Source organism: Ananas comosus, linkage group 10, assembly GCF_001540865.1.
Source record: "Ananas comosus cultivar F153 linkage group 10, ASM154086v1, whole genome shotgun sequence".
NCBI classification, from domain to species: Eukaryota; Viridiplantae; Streptophyta; class Magnoliopsida; order Poales; family Bromeliaceae; genus Ananas; species Ananas comosus.
This window is the reverse complement of record NC_033630.1, coordinates 2989322-3006832: the sequence shown is the minus strand read 5'-3', so window position 1 is coordinate 3006832 and position 17511 is coordinate 2989322. Positions and strand designations below refer to the sequence as shown.

General features: G+C 36.4%; 2 protein-coding genes across 4 annotated transcripts; one reads left to right on the top strand and one right to left on the bottom strand.

The window, feature by feature from the left end:
- LOC109716558 (protein trichome birefringence-like 23) lies at positions 495–4685 on the top strand. Its single transcript, XM_020242075.1, is given in 5 exon segments — positions 495–772; positions 1702–1770; positions 2750–3027; positions 3707–4118; positions 4121–4685. Coding segments are annotated over 5 exon segments (1320 nt in total). The 5' UTR covers positions 495–558; the 3' UTR covers positions 4468–4685.
- On the bottom strand, positions 4805–8547 carry LOC109716559. 3 transcript variants are annotated; one of them, XR_002217966.1, is made up of 3 exons: positions 8041–8547; positions 5952–6047; positions 4805–5195 (listed from the first exon to the last, which is right to left on the bottom strand). XR_002217966.1 is itself a non-coding variant. In XM_020242076.1 (2 exons), the coding sequence occupies exons 1-2, from the start codon at positions 8400–8402 to the stop codon at positions 5267–5269; spliced, it is 447 nt and encodes a 148-aa protein (XP_020097665.1). In that variant the 5' UTR covers positions 8403–8547; the 3' UTR covers positions 4805–5266. The 3 variants fall into 3 exon arrangements, 2 of the variants coding, with proteins under 2 accessions (XP_020097665.1, XP_020097666.1); XM_020242076.1 differs by lacking the exon at positions 5952–6047 and having other exon boundaries at positions 4805–5351; XM_020242077.1 differs by lacking the exon at positions 5952–6047.

Below are 17511 nucleotides of genomic sequence, written 5' to 3'. Positions count from 1 at the left end.
GTAGGAGGAGATGGGTTCACATAGGGAGCCGAATACAAACGAACTAATCTAATATATTCGACTTGTTAAGATTACGAGTTTAGCCGACCGTTCCGAGCACAAGTGGTAAAAGATTTGATAGTTGATATCCGAGATTCCAAATTCGAATTCTAGCTAATTTATATTTTTAGCTAAATTTATTTCTAAATAAAATAAATAAAACGGATAGCATGCTACTTATCTCTCAAAAATAAAAAAAAAAAAATTACTGAGTTTAAAAATTTAGCTCGTGTTCGACCTGTATATTACAACAATGGTCAATCTCGATCTTATTTCAAGTCAAAAAAGAACTGACTTGCGAATGAGGAGCCTTCACTAGCATTTCTCTTCTAGGAGTAGGGACTCTTCTGTTTCTTCTGTGCACTACTTCTTCTCCTCCCACTTTTTTTCACTTTGCTACTAAACAAAGAAAAAACTCTAAAAACCTCCCTCTCTTCTTCTCCTTCCTTGTTTTCCTCTCCCACTCCTTCCTCTTTTACTTCTTGTTTTCCATTTTTTTTTTCTCCCTTGTAGGAGGAGATGGGTTCACATAGGGAGCCATGGCCATCTCTTTACCGTAACAGGAGCAACCACATCTACATCAAGCTCTTCGTTTCCACCCTTCTTGTGGTGATCTCCTATCGCCTCCTCTTCTCCTGCTCCGCCCCCTTCTTTTCCTTCTCTAACCCACCAACCACTGCTGAGGGAGCTGTGGCTTCTGAAGTTGGAGTTGGGGTTGAGGAAACTCGGAAAGGTGAGAAATTTTAGCCCTTGGATCTTGTTTTTGAGTTGGGTTTTTGGTAAGATGTGGACAAAATGAGAGTGGGTTTTAGGAGGAGTAAAAATTGGATCTTTGTTGAAATTCATACTTGGAGAGAGTATTTTATTGTTGGAATACTTGAAAATTTCAATTTTTTGGGAGTATTTGGTTTTTGGGTTTTTGTCCTGGAAAAGATCTGGTGAGTGTAAATCGAATAAATTTTGATTTAATTGTTGAAAATTGTGAAAATGTTGGAAATTGGGTTTGTGTTCCATTGAAGGATCTAAAAATAAAAAAAAAAAGAATTTTGACTACTGCTTTGGTATGCTTCTAATTATAGAAACATATGTTTGGTTCTAGTTAACAAGAAAGGGACAATTTGATGAAGTTATGAATTTATGGGTTTTTCCTCTTTGATTTGGATGATATAAGTTCTAGTTGACATCTGGTCCCTCTCACCAGAAATAAAGTGAACTTTGGATGTTTTTGGTAAGAAACTTTACAAAGAATGGTTAAATCAATAATATCCTTACTGGTTGTGTAGTAGTTTTCAGGTTCACTTGTAACATTGCTTGGATTAGGCGAAGAGTGTTTTGATGTTATTTTCACTGATTTACTCTTTCCATTCCCTTCACCATTATTTGGCTTAATGCTAGAAAATCTGCATTGAGTACTTGGGAATTTATAGTTTCCTGGGATTAATCTTCAATGTAATTTTATAGTGAATTGTGCAGCACCGAAAATGGCAATTAATGATTGTAATCAGTGGTTGTGGACATGCCAATATAATTGGTCGCTACCGTTATCCTGGGGACTATGTGTACGATATTCTAATAACAAAAAAAGAGAAAAAAAATGAAGATCAATTTGAATTCGTGTACAGTTTATCTTCTCTGATTTCTCTGAATACTTTTGCTCGTCAGAAACTACAGTTATTGCGGAGGCAGCAAATCCTCAAATGGCGTCAGATGATGAAGAAGTTTTTCAAGAAGGTAGTGTGCATTTCAAATATTTTAAACACGATGATGAGAAATAGTACGAATTCGTGAATATATCTTTTATAGAAACTTATATCAACTATGCAATTTGGGTTGTTTTAGTATAATTATTTCAACGAGAAAAGAAAATCCAGCTAGATAAAATGATTTGATTAGAGAATTTTTCGTATATTTTCTGTTAAATCAATAAGTTGGCATGTTTTATCGTATTTGCTGTATCCTGCCGCTAATTTTGATGTAAATCACCTAACTGTGCAGTAACGGAAGTTAGCTCAACGGCGTGCTACTCTTTTTTTTCTTTCCTTTGTTTCTTATATCTTAAAATTTTGTCCGTTGAATGTAAAGCAACAAAATTTTTATTAACAGTAATTGCTGTTATATTTCATGGTAAAACTAGTTCTTGGTTGTTGGTGAATGAATTGTTGCATTTATTCGTTGATAATTTCACAGTTATGTGTAGTATATCTTAATGGTTAGGTTCTTGGTTGTTGGTGAAACTATGCTCATGCTAATTGTGCTTTCTCATACGTATCCAAGCGTCCTATCCTTCGTTTCCCTGAACTTCCTGCGGAAGGTATCCAAGTGTCATGCCCCCATCCAAAGTTAACATTGGGTAGACTAAAGAATCCGCAAAACATTCCTTTTAGTTTCTGTTTGTATTGCCGTATCCATGAGATTTTGTTGTTCCGAAAAGTTAAAAATAAAAAGAACCGTTAGAAAGATAAACAAAGCTTTCTTTTCTCTTTTTGTATGTGTTGTTAAAGTTGGCATGAAGAGCATTTGCTAACTACCATGTATTCTTTTGCCATTTGTACTTTATTGTTTTTTTCCTGTTTTTGTCTATAACTGCTGCTTATATTGTGTTGGCTTTTTACGAAAAGGTATGAGCAACTTCTGTGACAAGTTACATAATTTCCTTTTTGTTCTATACTGATCATATATGGTTTCTTTTAATTTTTATTTTTTGAGTCAGAACAATGTGATCTTTTCGCTGGAGAATGGATACCAAATCCTTCAGGACCAGCTTATACAAATGCGAGCTGCCGTTTTATTGAAGATCATCAGAACTGTATGTTGAATGGAAAGCCTGACACAGGGTATCTTTACTGGAAATGGAAACCATACGGTTGTGACATACCACCATTGGATGCCAAGAAGTTTCTAGATGCCATGCGGAATAAAAGTTGGGCGCTCATTGGTGACTCGATTCTTCGCAATCATGCCCAATCATTGATTTGCCTTCTATCCAAGGTATTTTTGTCGTATATGATATAAGATTCGCAAGACTGCTTTTCTTGCTTGATGTTGTTTTTGTTTGATTTTCTTGCTTGGTATTGTAAAAATTAACTTTTGTATGGTTGACTTCATGATTACAATAATTGTGCAAGTTTGCAAACTAATGCATTTTGCCGGAGAAGGTTTGGCTTAAAAATGATGATTGTTTTCGACTTTTGTGATGACTAAACATATTAGTAAACATTTGAGGATCTGAAATGGCTTGTTTCTTCTGTTTTTGACCTATGGGAGGAAAAAGAAAGAAAAAAAAGGTTCGACTTCGTTTGTTGTCGAAGGGACTTTTAAACTACAAAAGGCTAGTGTTTGGTTCAGGCGAAGGGCGCATCAATAAACAAATCCGTGAAGACTCAATCCTTACCGTGCATCTGAAACTAAAAGGCTTAAGTTATTGAGGCCTGAGCCTGTACCTGGAACAGTTTTGCATTGAAACTTATACAAAGATACGATTAAGGTGCCGACTAAGGATGGGTACAGGGTCTAGTCCTTTGAGGTCCATAGTAAACCATAAAGTTGAAAGGCGAACTCACGAGAACTCAATCCTTGTCTTGTACCCAGTTGCTATTGCTTTTTATTATGATCTGCCTCTATTGTTTAGATCTCATTCTTATCGGACTTGTTCTTCTGTATGGTTCAGGCAGAAGAAGCTGTTGAGGTCAACCACGACGAAAATTTCAAATCGCGAGAATGGCGCTTCCCCTCCCACAACTTCACCGTCTCTCTTCTCTGGGCTCCTTTTCTAATCAAGTCTGAAACTTTCGAGAACGAAGACGGTGAGTCAAAATCCGAAATCCAGCTCCATCTCGACGAACTGGACCCGAAATGGATCAACCAATACGAAAGCTTTGACTACGTAGTCATATCGGGCGGGCAATGGTTCTTGAAGACCGTGATCGTTTGGCAGAACGGAACAGTCATCGGCTGCCACTACTGCCCGGGAAAGAACTTACCTGAGCTCGGGGTGGAGTACATTTACCGAAATGCCCTCCGGATGGCCTTCAACTTCATCACCTCTTCATCTCGCAAGCCGCGTGTTATATACAGGACGTGGACCACTTCGAAGACGGCGAGTGGTTTAACGGCGGGAAGTGTGATAGGACGGTGCCGTATAAGGAAGGTGAGTTCAAAGGTAAAAATATAGACCATTTAATGCGGAGGGTCGAGCTGGAAGAGTTCAAGAGGGTGGAAGGTGCAGGGCATGCTGCTCCGCTAAAGCTGATGGATACTTACCATCTTTCGTTGCTACGGCCGGACGGGCACGCGGGCCCTTACAGACAATTTCGTCCCTTTGATAAGGGTAGGAATGTGAAAGTACAAACCGATTGCTTGCACTGGTGCGTGCCGGGGCCGATAGATGCTTGGAACGATTTAATGATGGAAATGGTGATGAATGAGTGAAAGTGCGAAAATATATGTAGATATTGAATTGTTTGGAGAGTAAGGAGGAGGGGGGTTTTTCTGAGCTAACAATTCGCGGGGGATTAGTTTGTGTTTGTATGATGAGTTGTGATTACTTGTAAAAGTGAAGAGTTCGCGGTTGATCTATTCTTTGTTGGCTTCAGCTGTTACTAAAACAAACTTGATGTGGGATTTATTCTGCCCTTAGTTTTGGTCTTCTTTCCTTGTTCTTTTGGTTTCACAGGCAAAAAAAATCCATCATTAAATCAAGAAGAGCGAAAGCAACAATGCAAACCACGAAAAGAATGTTTCGTCTCAGGCAATTTGGTTCTTAGTCTCATAAAACTGCACCTTCCTTTTCTCCACAGTTCATATCAAATACTCAAACAACATCACCTACAATTTATCAAATTTCTAATCCATGTCAAACCAAAGTGCGTGAGAACTTCGGCTCATATTAAACATACAAACATTTATATACAAAATCACTCGGCTCATATTAAACATACAAACATTTATACACAAAATCACTGTTTCAAGCTCGCTAATGTACATACACAAGAACCTCAAAAAACAACTTAAAAAGGAGCATTCTCCTTGTTTGGATATTGCATCCTTCTAATCTAACTTTCTGCTGCTGCCGCTGCACTTTGCTCTACCATGGCTTTTCTACACGCGATCGCGCTGTTAACACCCTTTTTACAAAGCTTTTGACAAAACATAGTTACCTGATAAAATAGATACAATTAACAGCGTCAGAACACCACGAGGTAGCCGGTTAAGTAAACATTCTCGATATCTATTCTATCATGAGTATGTTCTCTGACAGCAAGGTGACGGATTGCTGACATGACCAAGCATTTAGAAACAATTTCTGGTTCCTCCTGAATGGAAGTTGATGAAATATACCGTCGAGAGTTTCACGATCAAAAGATGAACAAAACAAAGAGGGATTAGATATTCAACTCCAACAGTTAAATTGAGGGAAAAACATATTTGAATTAGATGATAATACATAATACTAATCAAGAACTCAATATATAACAAAGGAAAAAAAAAGACATTATACAGTTTCAATAAAGAGGAGATCCTTTTACAGGCAAAACCCTAATAAAAGCATGCTACCAAATACATCTGGATCAGTTACAATTCAAAGCAGGAAAAAAAAGTGCCCAAGAAAAAAAAAAGCCCAAGAACAACAAGCAATGTCACTCAAGAAAACTGATTTTCCTATAATAATGCCACATCAGCCTATATCATACATATTATCCGAATTTGGCTTGAGACCACCTTAAATTACTTCAAATGTAAGGCACTTAGGTTGGCAGTCAAGCAAGCAGACAAGCAATGCTTTCCGTGGTTCTGGACATCTGCGATCGCATTCCTAATGCCCAACTATTGATTCAAGGAATCCGACAGTTGTCGCATTACAACATATATATGCAAGCTACGAAAGGAAGACTGGCGACATTAAAGCGACTCACATTTAACCCCGTTCTGGTCCTAAGGTGCAAGAAGACAGACTGTCTCAAGAGCCGAAGGTGAAACTCCGCAGGAGTTGATACAAGCGATTGCATTAGCTGCCAGAAGTTGAATAGGGGAAAATTGAGGAGGCGCACAAGCTTATACAGGACATATCAAATTGTTGAACAACTTATGATCTTGCAGGAAACCTTATCTCACATGAGCTCATCAAATTACAACACTAGAAAAAATTGAAACTACGACATAAGTACATAAGAGGACTTGCAATGTACCAATTCAACATTTAGGTGACATGAAAATTCCACCAAATGGTGAAAAGAGATGAATGTTGAATAAAATGATGACACTGTTTTAGGCTCAAGAACATATTGAGCGCAAACCTACTTTCCTAACAAACAGGAAACTAGGATGGTAACAGTATAAAAAGCACTAGAAACATTAACAGTAATTATCTACCCAAAAATGTTTAGTCCATGATTGTAGCACCTTACTCAGCTTAAATCTTTCGTAGCGCCTAATATTCATCCTTTATGGCAAAAACTAAAATCACAATTTTTTTTCTGTTTTCAGAAACTTAGAACACTGAAGTACACATTTAAAATTCAGGTATCCATTTAAAACGACTTTAACCATGTAAGGTTACACAACAATCTATAGAAAAGAGATTGTGTTTGGATATACAAGAACTGTAGATACTAGTATGGCGTACAAGAGGGATCAAGACAATAAAAATGTGGGAATTAAAGCCCTGTTCGAATGTCGGAATAAGTTATCTGATGATAACTTATTCAGTATGAAAAATTTCTTATGTGGTTGAAAATTAACAGTTTTAACTTCCGCTCCTTGAAAGATTTTGACATTTATAATTTGGTACAATAACATATTTCATCTATAGGTAATTTATCCGATTCGAAAAAGTGACTTGTAGCCAATATAATATACCATTCTAAACATTTGATCGCACTTCTGATTACCAAATAATATATATACCTTTTGAGTAAATGAAAAAGATGCACCATATAAAATGTTCATGCATCCAATCAGAGTCCGAGACTCTGTTTCGGGTGCATGAGTATTTTGTTCGGTATATCTCGTTGATTTACTCAAAAAAAATTTTGGTAGATGAGGAGTGCAATAGAATATCTAGAATGGATACCATATGCTGCCTTCAAGTCATTTTAAATTACCTTGTAAATAAAATATGCAATCCTATCCGATTATGGATATCAGTACCTCTCGAGAAACAAAAATCAAATTCTTTACAACGACCGTAGAAAATCCTCATACTGAGTAAGTTAAACTTGGATAGCTTATTGGGACAGTCAAACAAGAGCTAAGTGCTATACATGATAAAATTACACGTCATAGAGCTGATGATCCTCAACTATGCGTACAATTGGATCTGACGAGAAAGCCAAGGTACAGAAGAACTAAGCATTCTAGTACTGACAGGACAACTAGACAGGGAAGATGGCTGTAAATGCAGAAAAATTCTAGAATACAACGGATATATTAGTGATGTGGCGTAACAAACCAATCAAATTAATCTTTTTAAGAATATATGTCCCATCATGATTGTAAAAAAGTATTTTTATTGTACTTTTGTTTGAAAAGGAGGAATGTGATTGGCTTGTTATTGATGACGTGGTGCAAGTGTGACGGTGTAGAATTCCTCGTACATGCATCGGACTGAATCATTACACCCCAAAATAATTAAAAGGATAAACCATATAAAACTTATCTAAACTATAGATAATTTTGAGTTTGATCATCCAACCTTTCAAAATTTTAGCGAACCAGCTTACCATTTAATTTATTTCATTTGAATCAGTCAACCGTACTCTTACTTTATAATTTAATTACGTTTGTTTATCTTTACGGGCTAAGTAAAGTTAATTAATTTTATGTAACACCGGCAACTATAAATTTATTGAAATAAGTTATTAGCCGAAAAATCAAAATATGGACTCAAATCAAACAAATTGAAAAGTGTTGTGAAAAATTAGATGGCCAATTCAACATAGCTTATAGTCCAGATAAATTACGTATATTTTTACTAGAATACAAAAGAATACAAAGCATAAGCACCTGTGGTGGTTATCATCGGCAGCGGAGGAGGAGGCGGAGGTGGAGGCGGGGTGGGGGTTGTGGGAGGGGATGGGGTTGGAGCCTTTGAGGGCCCGGCCGAGGGCGAAGAAGGAGAGGGCGGCGAGGGCGGCGGCGCCCCAGGCGCGGGAGTACCACCGGCTGTAGCGCCGCGTCGCGAAGAGCCACTGCTCGCGGAGCGTCGCCGGGTCCGGGTTCGCCGGGTCCGGCGGGTTCGGGTAGCGCGGGCCGGCGCTCCACGTCGCCGTCTCCGGCGGGTTCGGGAAGTGCACGCCGCTCCGCCACGCCCCCGCCGCCGGTGTCTTCGGAAGAGCGCGCTGGGGCTCCGGCTCCGGCTCCGCCATGGCCAACGCCACACCACTTTTGTGAGCGTTTTACGAACCCTTCTCTCTCTCTCTCTCTCTCTCTCTCTCTCCTCCTTTGGTTTTATATGCGACGGTTTAGTTAGCGCGCGGGTGGAAGCGGCATGAAGCCAGTCGATGGTTCCAGTGGCTCTTTTTTTNTTTTTAAATTTTATATTTTATTCTTTAAAAATTTTAAAATATTTTTAAAAGTACGGTGTCAAGAGCACGTTTGTTTTACTAAAACTAAATTTTGGATAGCAATAAACTTTGGATTGAAATAGAATTGGGTGAAAACTAATTTTCTTTTGTTATTTATTTCGTAGTTATAAAAAGTGAAGTTTTATTAGTTTTGTTGTTTGTTTGATAAAAAAATATATGATGTAAAATTATAATTTATGTATAAATAATAAATAATTTAATAAATAAAAATAATATAATTATATTTTATATAATTAAAATTTAATTTAAAACAACTAAATTATTTTTTTATATATAAATTATAATAATACCATAATAAAATTATAAAGTAAAAAATATTAATACTTAATTAATCAATTAATTGTACAAACTAAATAAAAAAATATTAAGATTTAACTAATTAATTTTTATTATATTTTAAATATACCATTAACTAAAAGAGTAATTAGTACAATAATTAAATATATTTAAAAATAATTATTTTTACCTAGTATATTATTTTATTACTTTTTCTTCACTTTCCTTCATCGTAATTGATTTTGGCAGACGATGGGCCGAAGTCAATTACGTCGTTTCAGATTAACTCGAGTTTCGACTGTAACTTTTTTACGGCGAACCAAATAATGAAAGTAATCATTATGGCGAAAACGACTTCCCCCTTTCCACTTCCACCTCACTTTCATTCAAACAAACATCCCCTAATGGAAATGACAAAATAACAAAATTATATTATCCTTATTGTTTCTATAAAAAAATAATTTTTAATATATTTCTATTATTTTGAAATATATTTTTTATATAAATTATAAGAAATAGACGGAATAGTGATGAAATTCTGACAGGGAGATAAAATATAGATTTAGAAAGTGAGGGAGGAAAAGTAATATATATATATTATATATATATATATATTATATATATATATATATATATAATATATATACATAAGTTTTCTGTAATTTAGTCTTATTTTAAAATATTGAATATATTTCAGTATCTTTATTATATATTCCTCATTACTGTTCAATATTTTAAATTTATTTCTCTATTTTTAAAATATTATTATAAATTTTATTATTAAATTTAAGATAAAATATTTATAAAAATATTTTAAAAATCGATAAAATATTTTGATGAACCAGAATTATATTAAATATATTTAAATATATTAAAATATAGATATTATTTCTGTATTTTAACTATGATGATCTTTTTTGACAAATAATCTACAAATTGCTATATACTATATATATATATATATATATATATATATATATTATATATATATATAATGTGCGTACTTAGAGTTCACGAAATCTTTTGTAGATTTAGTAAAAAAAAACAAACAAAAAATTTAATAAAAAGTGGGCATGCAGAAGGCACATGAGTATAGGCTGAATTGCTCAACTATCAAATCTTTTAAAAAAATTTCTAATTTGCTATATAATCTATTTTAATTTATACATTTTGAGTCATTTAGTGGCTCTTATACTTTTAAATTTGAATGTGTTATTTATTTTCATAGATTTGATTAATATATTTTACGTAATTTACACAACTATAGCTCTACTAAAATAAGTAATAAATCAAAACTTTATACTGAAATTAATTTTTATATTAGCTTAAATCAAAACAAAATTAAATATTGTATACAAAAAATCAAAGTTTTTAAAATTTTGGATAATAAAATAAAACTGGATCAAAATTTAGATAAGTTTTATATATTTTTACTTTTTTATATAGTATAATATTATGTTCCAACACCACTACCTAGAGGGTGAGATATCAAACTGAAAATAACTTAATCTAATAGAAAAAATTTAGTCGTGATATGAAATAAACAACTTTGAATAGACATATGCAGTTAGAAAATGCTAACAAGCTCTGATTTACAGTCACAGAACACACGAATTATTTAACCTATAAAAAAGTCTGTGAAATAAGGGTTCGGCTATATAAGGTTCGATTCGATTCGATGCGGTCGGGTTTTGGATCAGAGAAGCTTGATCGAGTCTCGTCGCGTCAAATTGAGTCCAAAGTGGTTCACGAAAATCTAGTTCAAAGATCGTAATGGCAGCGATGGTGTCTATCCATAATAACAACACAATAGAAAAAGAAGACCTAACAAAAAAAAAAAAATTAAGGGCGAAATATTAGTAATGCTCATAAATATAAGATGAAAGTGATAACAAATTGTTAGGAGTCGTTTAGCATTAGCGAGTGGCTAATACAATTAGCCCGAAAAGGACATGGCAAAAGCGATGTAGAAAATACCTTTCCTATATATTAACTGATCTTAATATAATCTACACAAAGTGTTATTATTTATAATAATAAAAAAAATATTTTCTTATCATAGTGGTGGAAAATAGGCAAGGAAAAAAAAGAGAAAAGAAGAAGAACGAGAAATTTTAAAAAAGAACAGAAGATATTATGGGGTTTGAGTGAAGGTTCGGAATTAGGATCAAAGTCAACAAAAAAAAAAAAAATGCCAACTGTTTTTGAATAAAGGAGAAAACAAAAGCTAGGTTTTGGAATAAAAATAACAGTAGGTTTTGTTTAATAAAAATGTTGATATATGTATATGTTATAATCGGAACGGCGAAAAAATAGATCCAGAAAATAATTTAATGCAAGAAAAGAAAAGATAAGAAAAGAACACACCGATAATTACGTGGTTCGGCCAACGGCCTACGTCCACGGACGAAGACGGAGCAAATACTTTATTAATGTCGAAAAGGCGGAGTACAAGAAAATCTCTTAAAGACCAAAACTCAATTAGATCGAAAACGCCGAAATCCGCATCCTACAACCGACTCCAAATAAGATAGCTCGGCTCACCATAGATGATGTACGGCTCCTTTTGATGCCTCGGAATATCAACATGCATGAATTAATTAGAGCCGCCGCAGTCGCCGCAACGTGACCATCAGCAAGAAAGAAGCCCAGAGAACTTGAACTTAATTGCAAGCTTAATTAGGCATGGCTTCTTAGATCACCGTACGGTCCATCCAGCATAAACTTAATTAATGCGTGGCTTTTAATTTTCGTCGCACCGATTAATTTGGCCGTAGCATATATTTATAATACATGTCTCCTAAATAGAGTCTAATCCTAATTCAATTAAAAATTAGATTCCGACTCATAATCCACATATGCCAAATTAAATCTAAATTATATCCAATCCCAATTAGATTAGGATTTAATTCCAATTTAGATAACTACAAATCTAAACCAAATATAACAATCTCCACCTTGGTTTAATTTGTAGTTTAGCCGCCGCTATGTCGAGATCGCCACAAAATTCCACCTTGAATTTAATTCGCCTCAATGCTCCTTAACGCTCCGTCCTCCGTCTTCTCCAAACGCCCCATAGGGCCTCAAATGCTGCTAACTGCCACCAAGTCCAAACAATGCTTGAACTTGGCAATAGTAAGGGACTTAGTAAGCATATCTGCCGGATTGTCCTCAGTACCAATTTTCTTAACTGTCAACGTGCGTTTCCCAATCACATCCCGAACAAAGTGAAACTTTACATCGATGTGCTTTGTCCTCTCATGAAACATTTGATCTTTAGACAAATGAATAGCACTTTGACTGTCCGAATAAACAATCGTCGGATCCCAATAAGAAGTAAGCTCTCCAAATAAGCCTCTTAGCCACATAGCTTCCTTCACACCCTCTGTCATAGCAATATATTCCGCCTCCGTCGTAGACAAGGCGACAATAGGTTGTAGTGAAGCTTTCCAACTAACTGCACATCCGCCAATAGAGAATACATAACCTGAAAGTGATCTCCTCCTATCCAAATCACCTGCAAAATCCGAATCAACATATCCAACCACACCATCCTTACACCTCCCAAACTCCAAACAAGTGCTAGTGGTACCTCGTAAGTATCTCAGAATCCACTTAACAGCCTGCCAATGAGCCTTACCAGGATTGGTCATATATCTGCTAACCATGCTCACTGCGTAGGAGATGTCCGGCCGTGTGCAAACCATGGCGTACATGATGCTCCCGACAGCACTAGAATAGGGAACATGTGACATGTACTCCCGCTCATCATCGGACTGCGGTGATAACTCGGCGGAAAGTCTGAAATGCGCCGCAAAAGGAGTGCTCACTGGTTTTGCGTCTGTCATCCCGAAACGCTTTAAAATCTTCTCTATATATTTCTCTTGTGTCAAATGCAGTAGTCCTGACTTGTTGTCCCTCTTAATTTCCATACCAAGGATTTTCTTAGCAGCACCTAGATCTTTCATCTCAAACTCACCCTTAAGTAAAGCCTTCAATTTATTTATCTCAACTATGTCGCTGGAAGCAATTAACATATCATCGACATAGAGCAACAAATATATGAAAGATCCCTTATCAAGCTTTCTGAAATATACGCAACTGTCACGTTTGCTTCTGGAATATCCGTGACCTGTCATAAAGGAGTCGAACCGCTTATACCATTGTCGAGGAGACTGCTTTAAGCCATAAAGCGATTTCTTTAACAGGCAAACATGGTCCTCCTTCCCTTCAACAATGAATCCCTCCGGCTGTTTCATATAAATTTGCTCCTCAAGTTCTCCATGCAGAAAAGCTGTCTTAACATCAAGCTGCTCAAGATACAGGTCATTCATGGCTACTAACGATAAAAGAACACGAATAGAAGTATGCTTTACGACGGGTGAGAAAATATCATTAAAGTCCACACCTTCTACCTGACTGTAGCCCTTAGCAACTAAACGAGCTTTATACCTTGTATCTTCCACGCCGGGGATTCCGTCCTTTTTCTTGAAGACCCACTTACAGCCGACAATTTTCTTGCCTGTAGGCGGTTTTACCAACTCCCATGTGCGATTCTTATGGAGAGACTCCATCTCCTCATTCATCGCCACCAACCACTCTGCAGAACTGGCACCGGAAATAGCTTGATTATATGTCGAAGGTTCACCTTCTTCTTCTGTATCTTGTGCCACTGAAAGAGCGTACGCAACCATATCTTCATAACCATATCTCTGCGGTGGTTTGATCTGTCTCCTCGCTCTGCCTGTAGCAATGCTCTGCCTCTCAACTTGTGGGGTTTCAGTTACTGAGGTGTCTGTCGACTGAACTTGTTCTGACTGAGAAGAATCCTGTGACTGAACTATACCATCGGTCTCTACCTCCACCTGCTTGCTAGCACTCGGGGTCTCATCAGAAGAATTACGGTTAGGATATAACATAGCAGATTCATCAAATGTGACATCCCTACTAATAATTAATTTAGACGATTCAGGACACCACAATCTATATCCCTTAACCCCCGATGCATAACCAATAAAAATGCACTTTTTAGCCCTAGGTTCTAACTTGCCTTCATTAACATGAACATAAGCAGGACAACCAAATATTCGCAAATTAGAATAATCAGAAGGGCTACCAGACCATACCTCCTCCGGAGTTTTGCAATCAAGTGCTGAATGTGGAGATCGATTCACCAGATAGCATGCCGTAGAGATCGCCTCTGCCCAGAAACTCTTCGCTAAGCCAGCATTAGAGAGCATACAACGGGCCCTCTCCAAAAGAGTTCTATTCATCCGTTCGGCCACCCCGTTCTGCTGTGGAGTATGCCTAACGGTTTTATGTCGAACGATCCCTTCCTTCTTGCAGAATTCTTCAAACTCTGACGAACAGAATTCCAAACCGTTGTCGGTCCTTAATCTCTTAATCTTCTTTTCAGTTTGCTTCTCAATCATGACCTTCCACTGCTTGAAATAATTGAACACCTCATCCTTACTTTTCAGAAAGAACGCCCACACTTTACGAGAATAGTCGTCAATAAAAGTCAACATATATCTAGCACCACCATGAGTAGGAGTACGAGAAGGTCCCCAAAGATCAGAATGGATGTAGTCCAGAGTACCTTTTGTTCGGTGAACTGCGGCCTTAAAGCTGACTCTCTTTTGTTTGCCAAGAACACAATGCTCGCAGAAGTCCAACTTTTCTAAACTCTGACTACCAAGTAAACCTCTCTCGCCCAACTTCATCATACCATATTCACTCATATGGCCCAGTCGCATATGCCATAATCTGGTGCTATCCGAATCTGACATAGAAGAAGAAGTCACCGCTGCTGAACCTGTCACAGTGGAACCCTGTAGAACATATAACATGTCGGACAACTTGGCCTTCATCACTACAAGATTCCCTTTAGCGACCTTCATTAATCCATCAGCTGAAGAATACTTAAAGCCTTTAGTATCAAGTGTACCCAATGAGATCAGATTTTTTCTCATATCCGGAACATGCCGAACCTCAGATATAGTCCTCACTACTCCATCGAACATTCGTACCCGAACAGTGCCAATTCCAATAACTGTGCACTTAGAGTGATTTCCCATCAATACATCTCCACCTTCAATAGGCATGTACGTCGAGAACCATTCTCTATGTGTACAGATATGAAAAGAACATGCGGAGTCCATAAGCCACTCATCCTGTCTGCGTGTCTTATCCGTAACTGTAAAGACGATATCATTTTTATCTGATTCTCCTGCTGCAACACTTGCTTCTGCTTCAGTATTGGTGTTTTTCTGACTTTGATTCTTATCACCGTTATTCTTTCGCTGCTCTTTATTTTTCAACTCGAAACAATCAGCTTTTATGTGACCCTTCTTCTTACAATAACCACAAATCAGATTTCTGTGCTTTGACTTTAATCTAGATGTACCTCTATTACCGGAACCCTTCTCCCGAGACCTCCCTCTAGCGACCAAACCTTGTCCTGAAGCTCCACCTGTCTCGTTGCTTATCTGCATGTCAATTCTCTCTTTTGAAAGTAAAGAGGATTTAACATCATCGAGACATAGAGTATCTCGTCCAAACAAGAAAGTCTCATGAAAATTCTTATAAGAGGGCGGTAGAGAACATAATAATAAAAGGGCTACATCTATCAAGCGGAGATCCATAATGATAGAATTAAATTCATCTAAATGCGACTTAATAGAGGTACCTTCCGCCATGCGCAACATAAAGAGACGTTGCTTCAAATATAACTTGTTGGTGAGAGATTTCGTCATATAGAGAGACTCCAATTTAAGCCAAAGCCCTGCAGCGGTCTTTTCATCCAAGACCTCGCGCAATACCTCATTGGATAAACATAATTGTATTGCCGTAAGAGCTTTATCATCAATCTCCTCCTTCTGCTCTGCCGTTAACGAATCGGGCATCTTTTCTTTTCCCAACAGTGCCTTCTGCAATCCTCGTCAATACTGCACGCATCTTGACTTATCATAATGCGAAACTGTTGGTCCTGTCAAATTTCTGAATCTCGAACTTCGTCATCATCTTAATCCTCAAAGGGAATAGAAAGTCTCTGATACCAGTTTGTTATAATCGGAACGGCGAAAAAATAGATCTAGAAAATAATTTAATGCAAGAAAAGAAAAGATAAGGAAAGAACACACCGATAATTACGTGGTTCGGCCAACGGCCTACGTCCACGGGCGAAGACGGAGCAAATACTTTATTAATGTCGAAAAGGCGGAGTACAAGAAAATCTCTTAAAGACCAAAACTCAATTAGATCGAAAACGCCGAAATCCGCATCCTACAAGCGACTCCAAATAAGATAGCTCGGCTCACCATAGATGATGTACGGCTCCTTTTGATGCCTCGGAATATCAACATGCATGAATTAATTAGAGCCGCCGCAGCCGCCGCAACGTGACCATCAGCAAGAAAGAAGCCCAGAGAACTTGAACTTAATTGCAAGCTTAATTAGGCATGGCTTCTTAATTAGATCACCGTACGGACCATCCAGAATAAATTTAATTAATGCGTGGCTTTTAATTTTGGTCGCACCAATTAATTTGGCCGTAGCATATATTTATAATACATGTCTCTTAAATAAATAGAGTCTAATCCTAATTCAATTAGAAATTAGATTCCGACTCATAATCCATATATGCCAAATTAAATCTAAATTATATCCAATCCCAATTAGATTAGGATTTAATTCCAATTTAGATAACTACAAATCTAAACCAAATATAACAGTATATATAGCAAGATCTAGAAAAACTTCTTTTGTATTCTGTTGCTAGTACCTAAAGCATTTAATTAAAAAGTCCAAAAATGTTTTGAAAAATTACCAACCCTAAAGCATTATTTTCATCTTCTTCCTTAGAGTTTTGGGGCTAACTTCATTTTCTCATCTTATATGTTTATTAGGAAATGTAATTTTTATCTTTTTTCCTAACTATATGTTTTGATGTAATCTTGCTTTAATAAAATGCTTATGGACTTTTGCTTTAGAGATAAAAACAACACACACACATTAGTCATTAATCTATGTGTTGTACACTGATGCGACTCATATTTGTATCTCTATACAGTAATTCAATATTTTTGAAATATAAATAATATTTATTGTCTTGTTGTCTTAATTCAGATTGCCATATGTCAATTATTCGGCTTGTCATTTGGCAAAAGTAAAAATATTCAGACTCTTGATATCATATACTGTATAGATTTTATAAAGAGAAACAAACTCTAACTATAATCAAAATTTCGAAGAAATTTGAATTATAACTTGTAATGATACCACACTAGTAAGTTCTCTTATTACAAATTCTCTGAGCATCTTAAAATTAAGCCAATATGGGAAAAAAAACACAAAGTATTCATTTTCATGTATCCTCATGATTCACATTGTGCTATTGAAAAATAAGGTCAAATGAAATACAAAAGAAACATAGAAACCCCACAAGTACATCCTCTTATTATTTTTAGAAGGAATATAATCTCAATACCAATCAACTGATCTGTACATTTTGTTGTCACCTCCACATGTCTGTCCCTTTTTCCTATATATGTGTACATGGAGAATAGTTGACAATATTCTCCTAAAATCAATTGATAAATAAGTTAATTCTCTA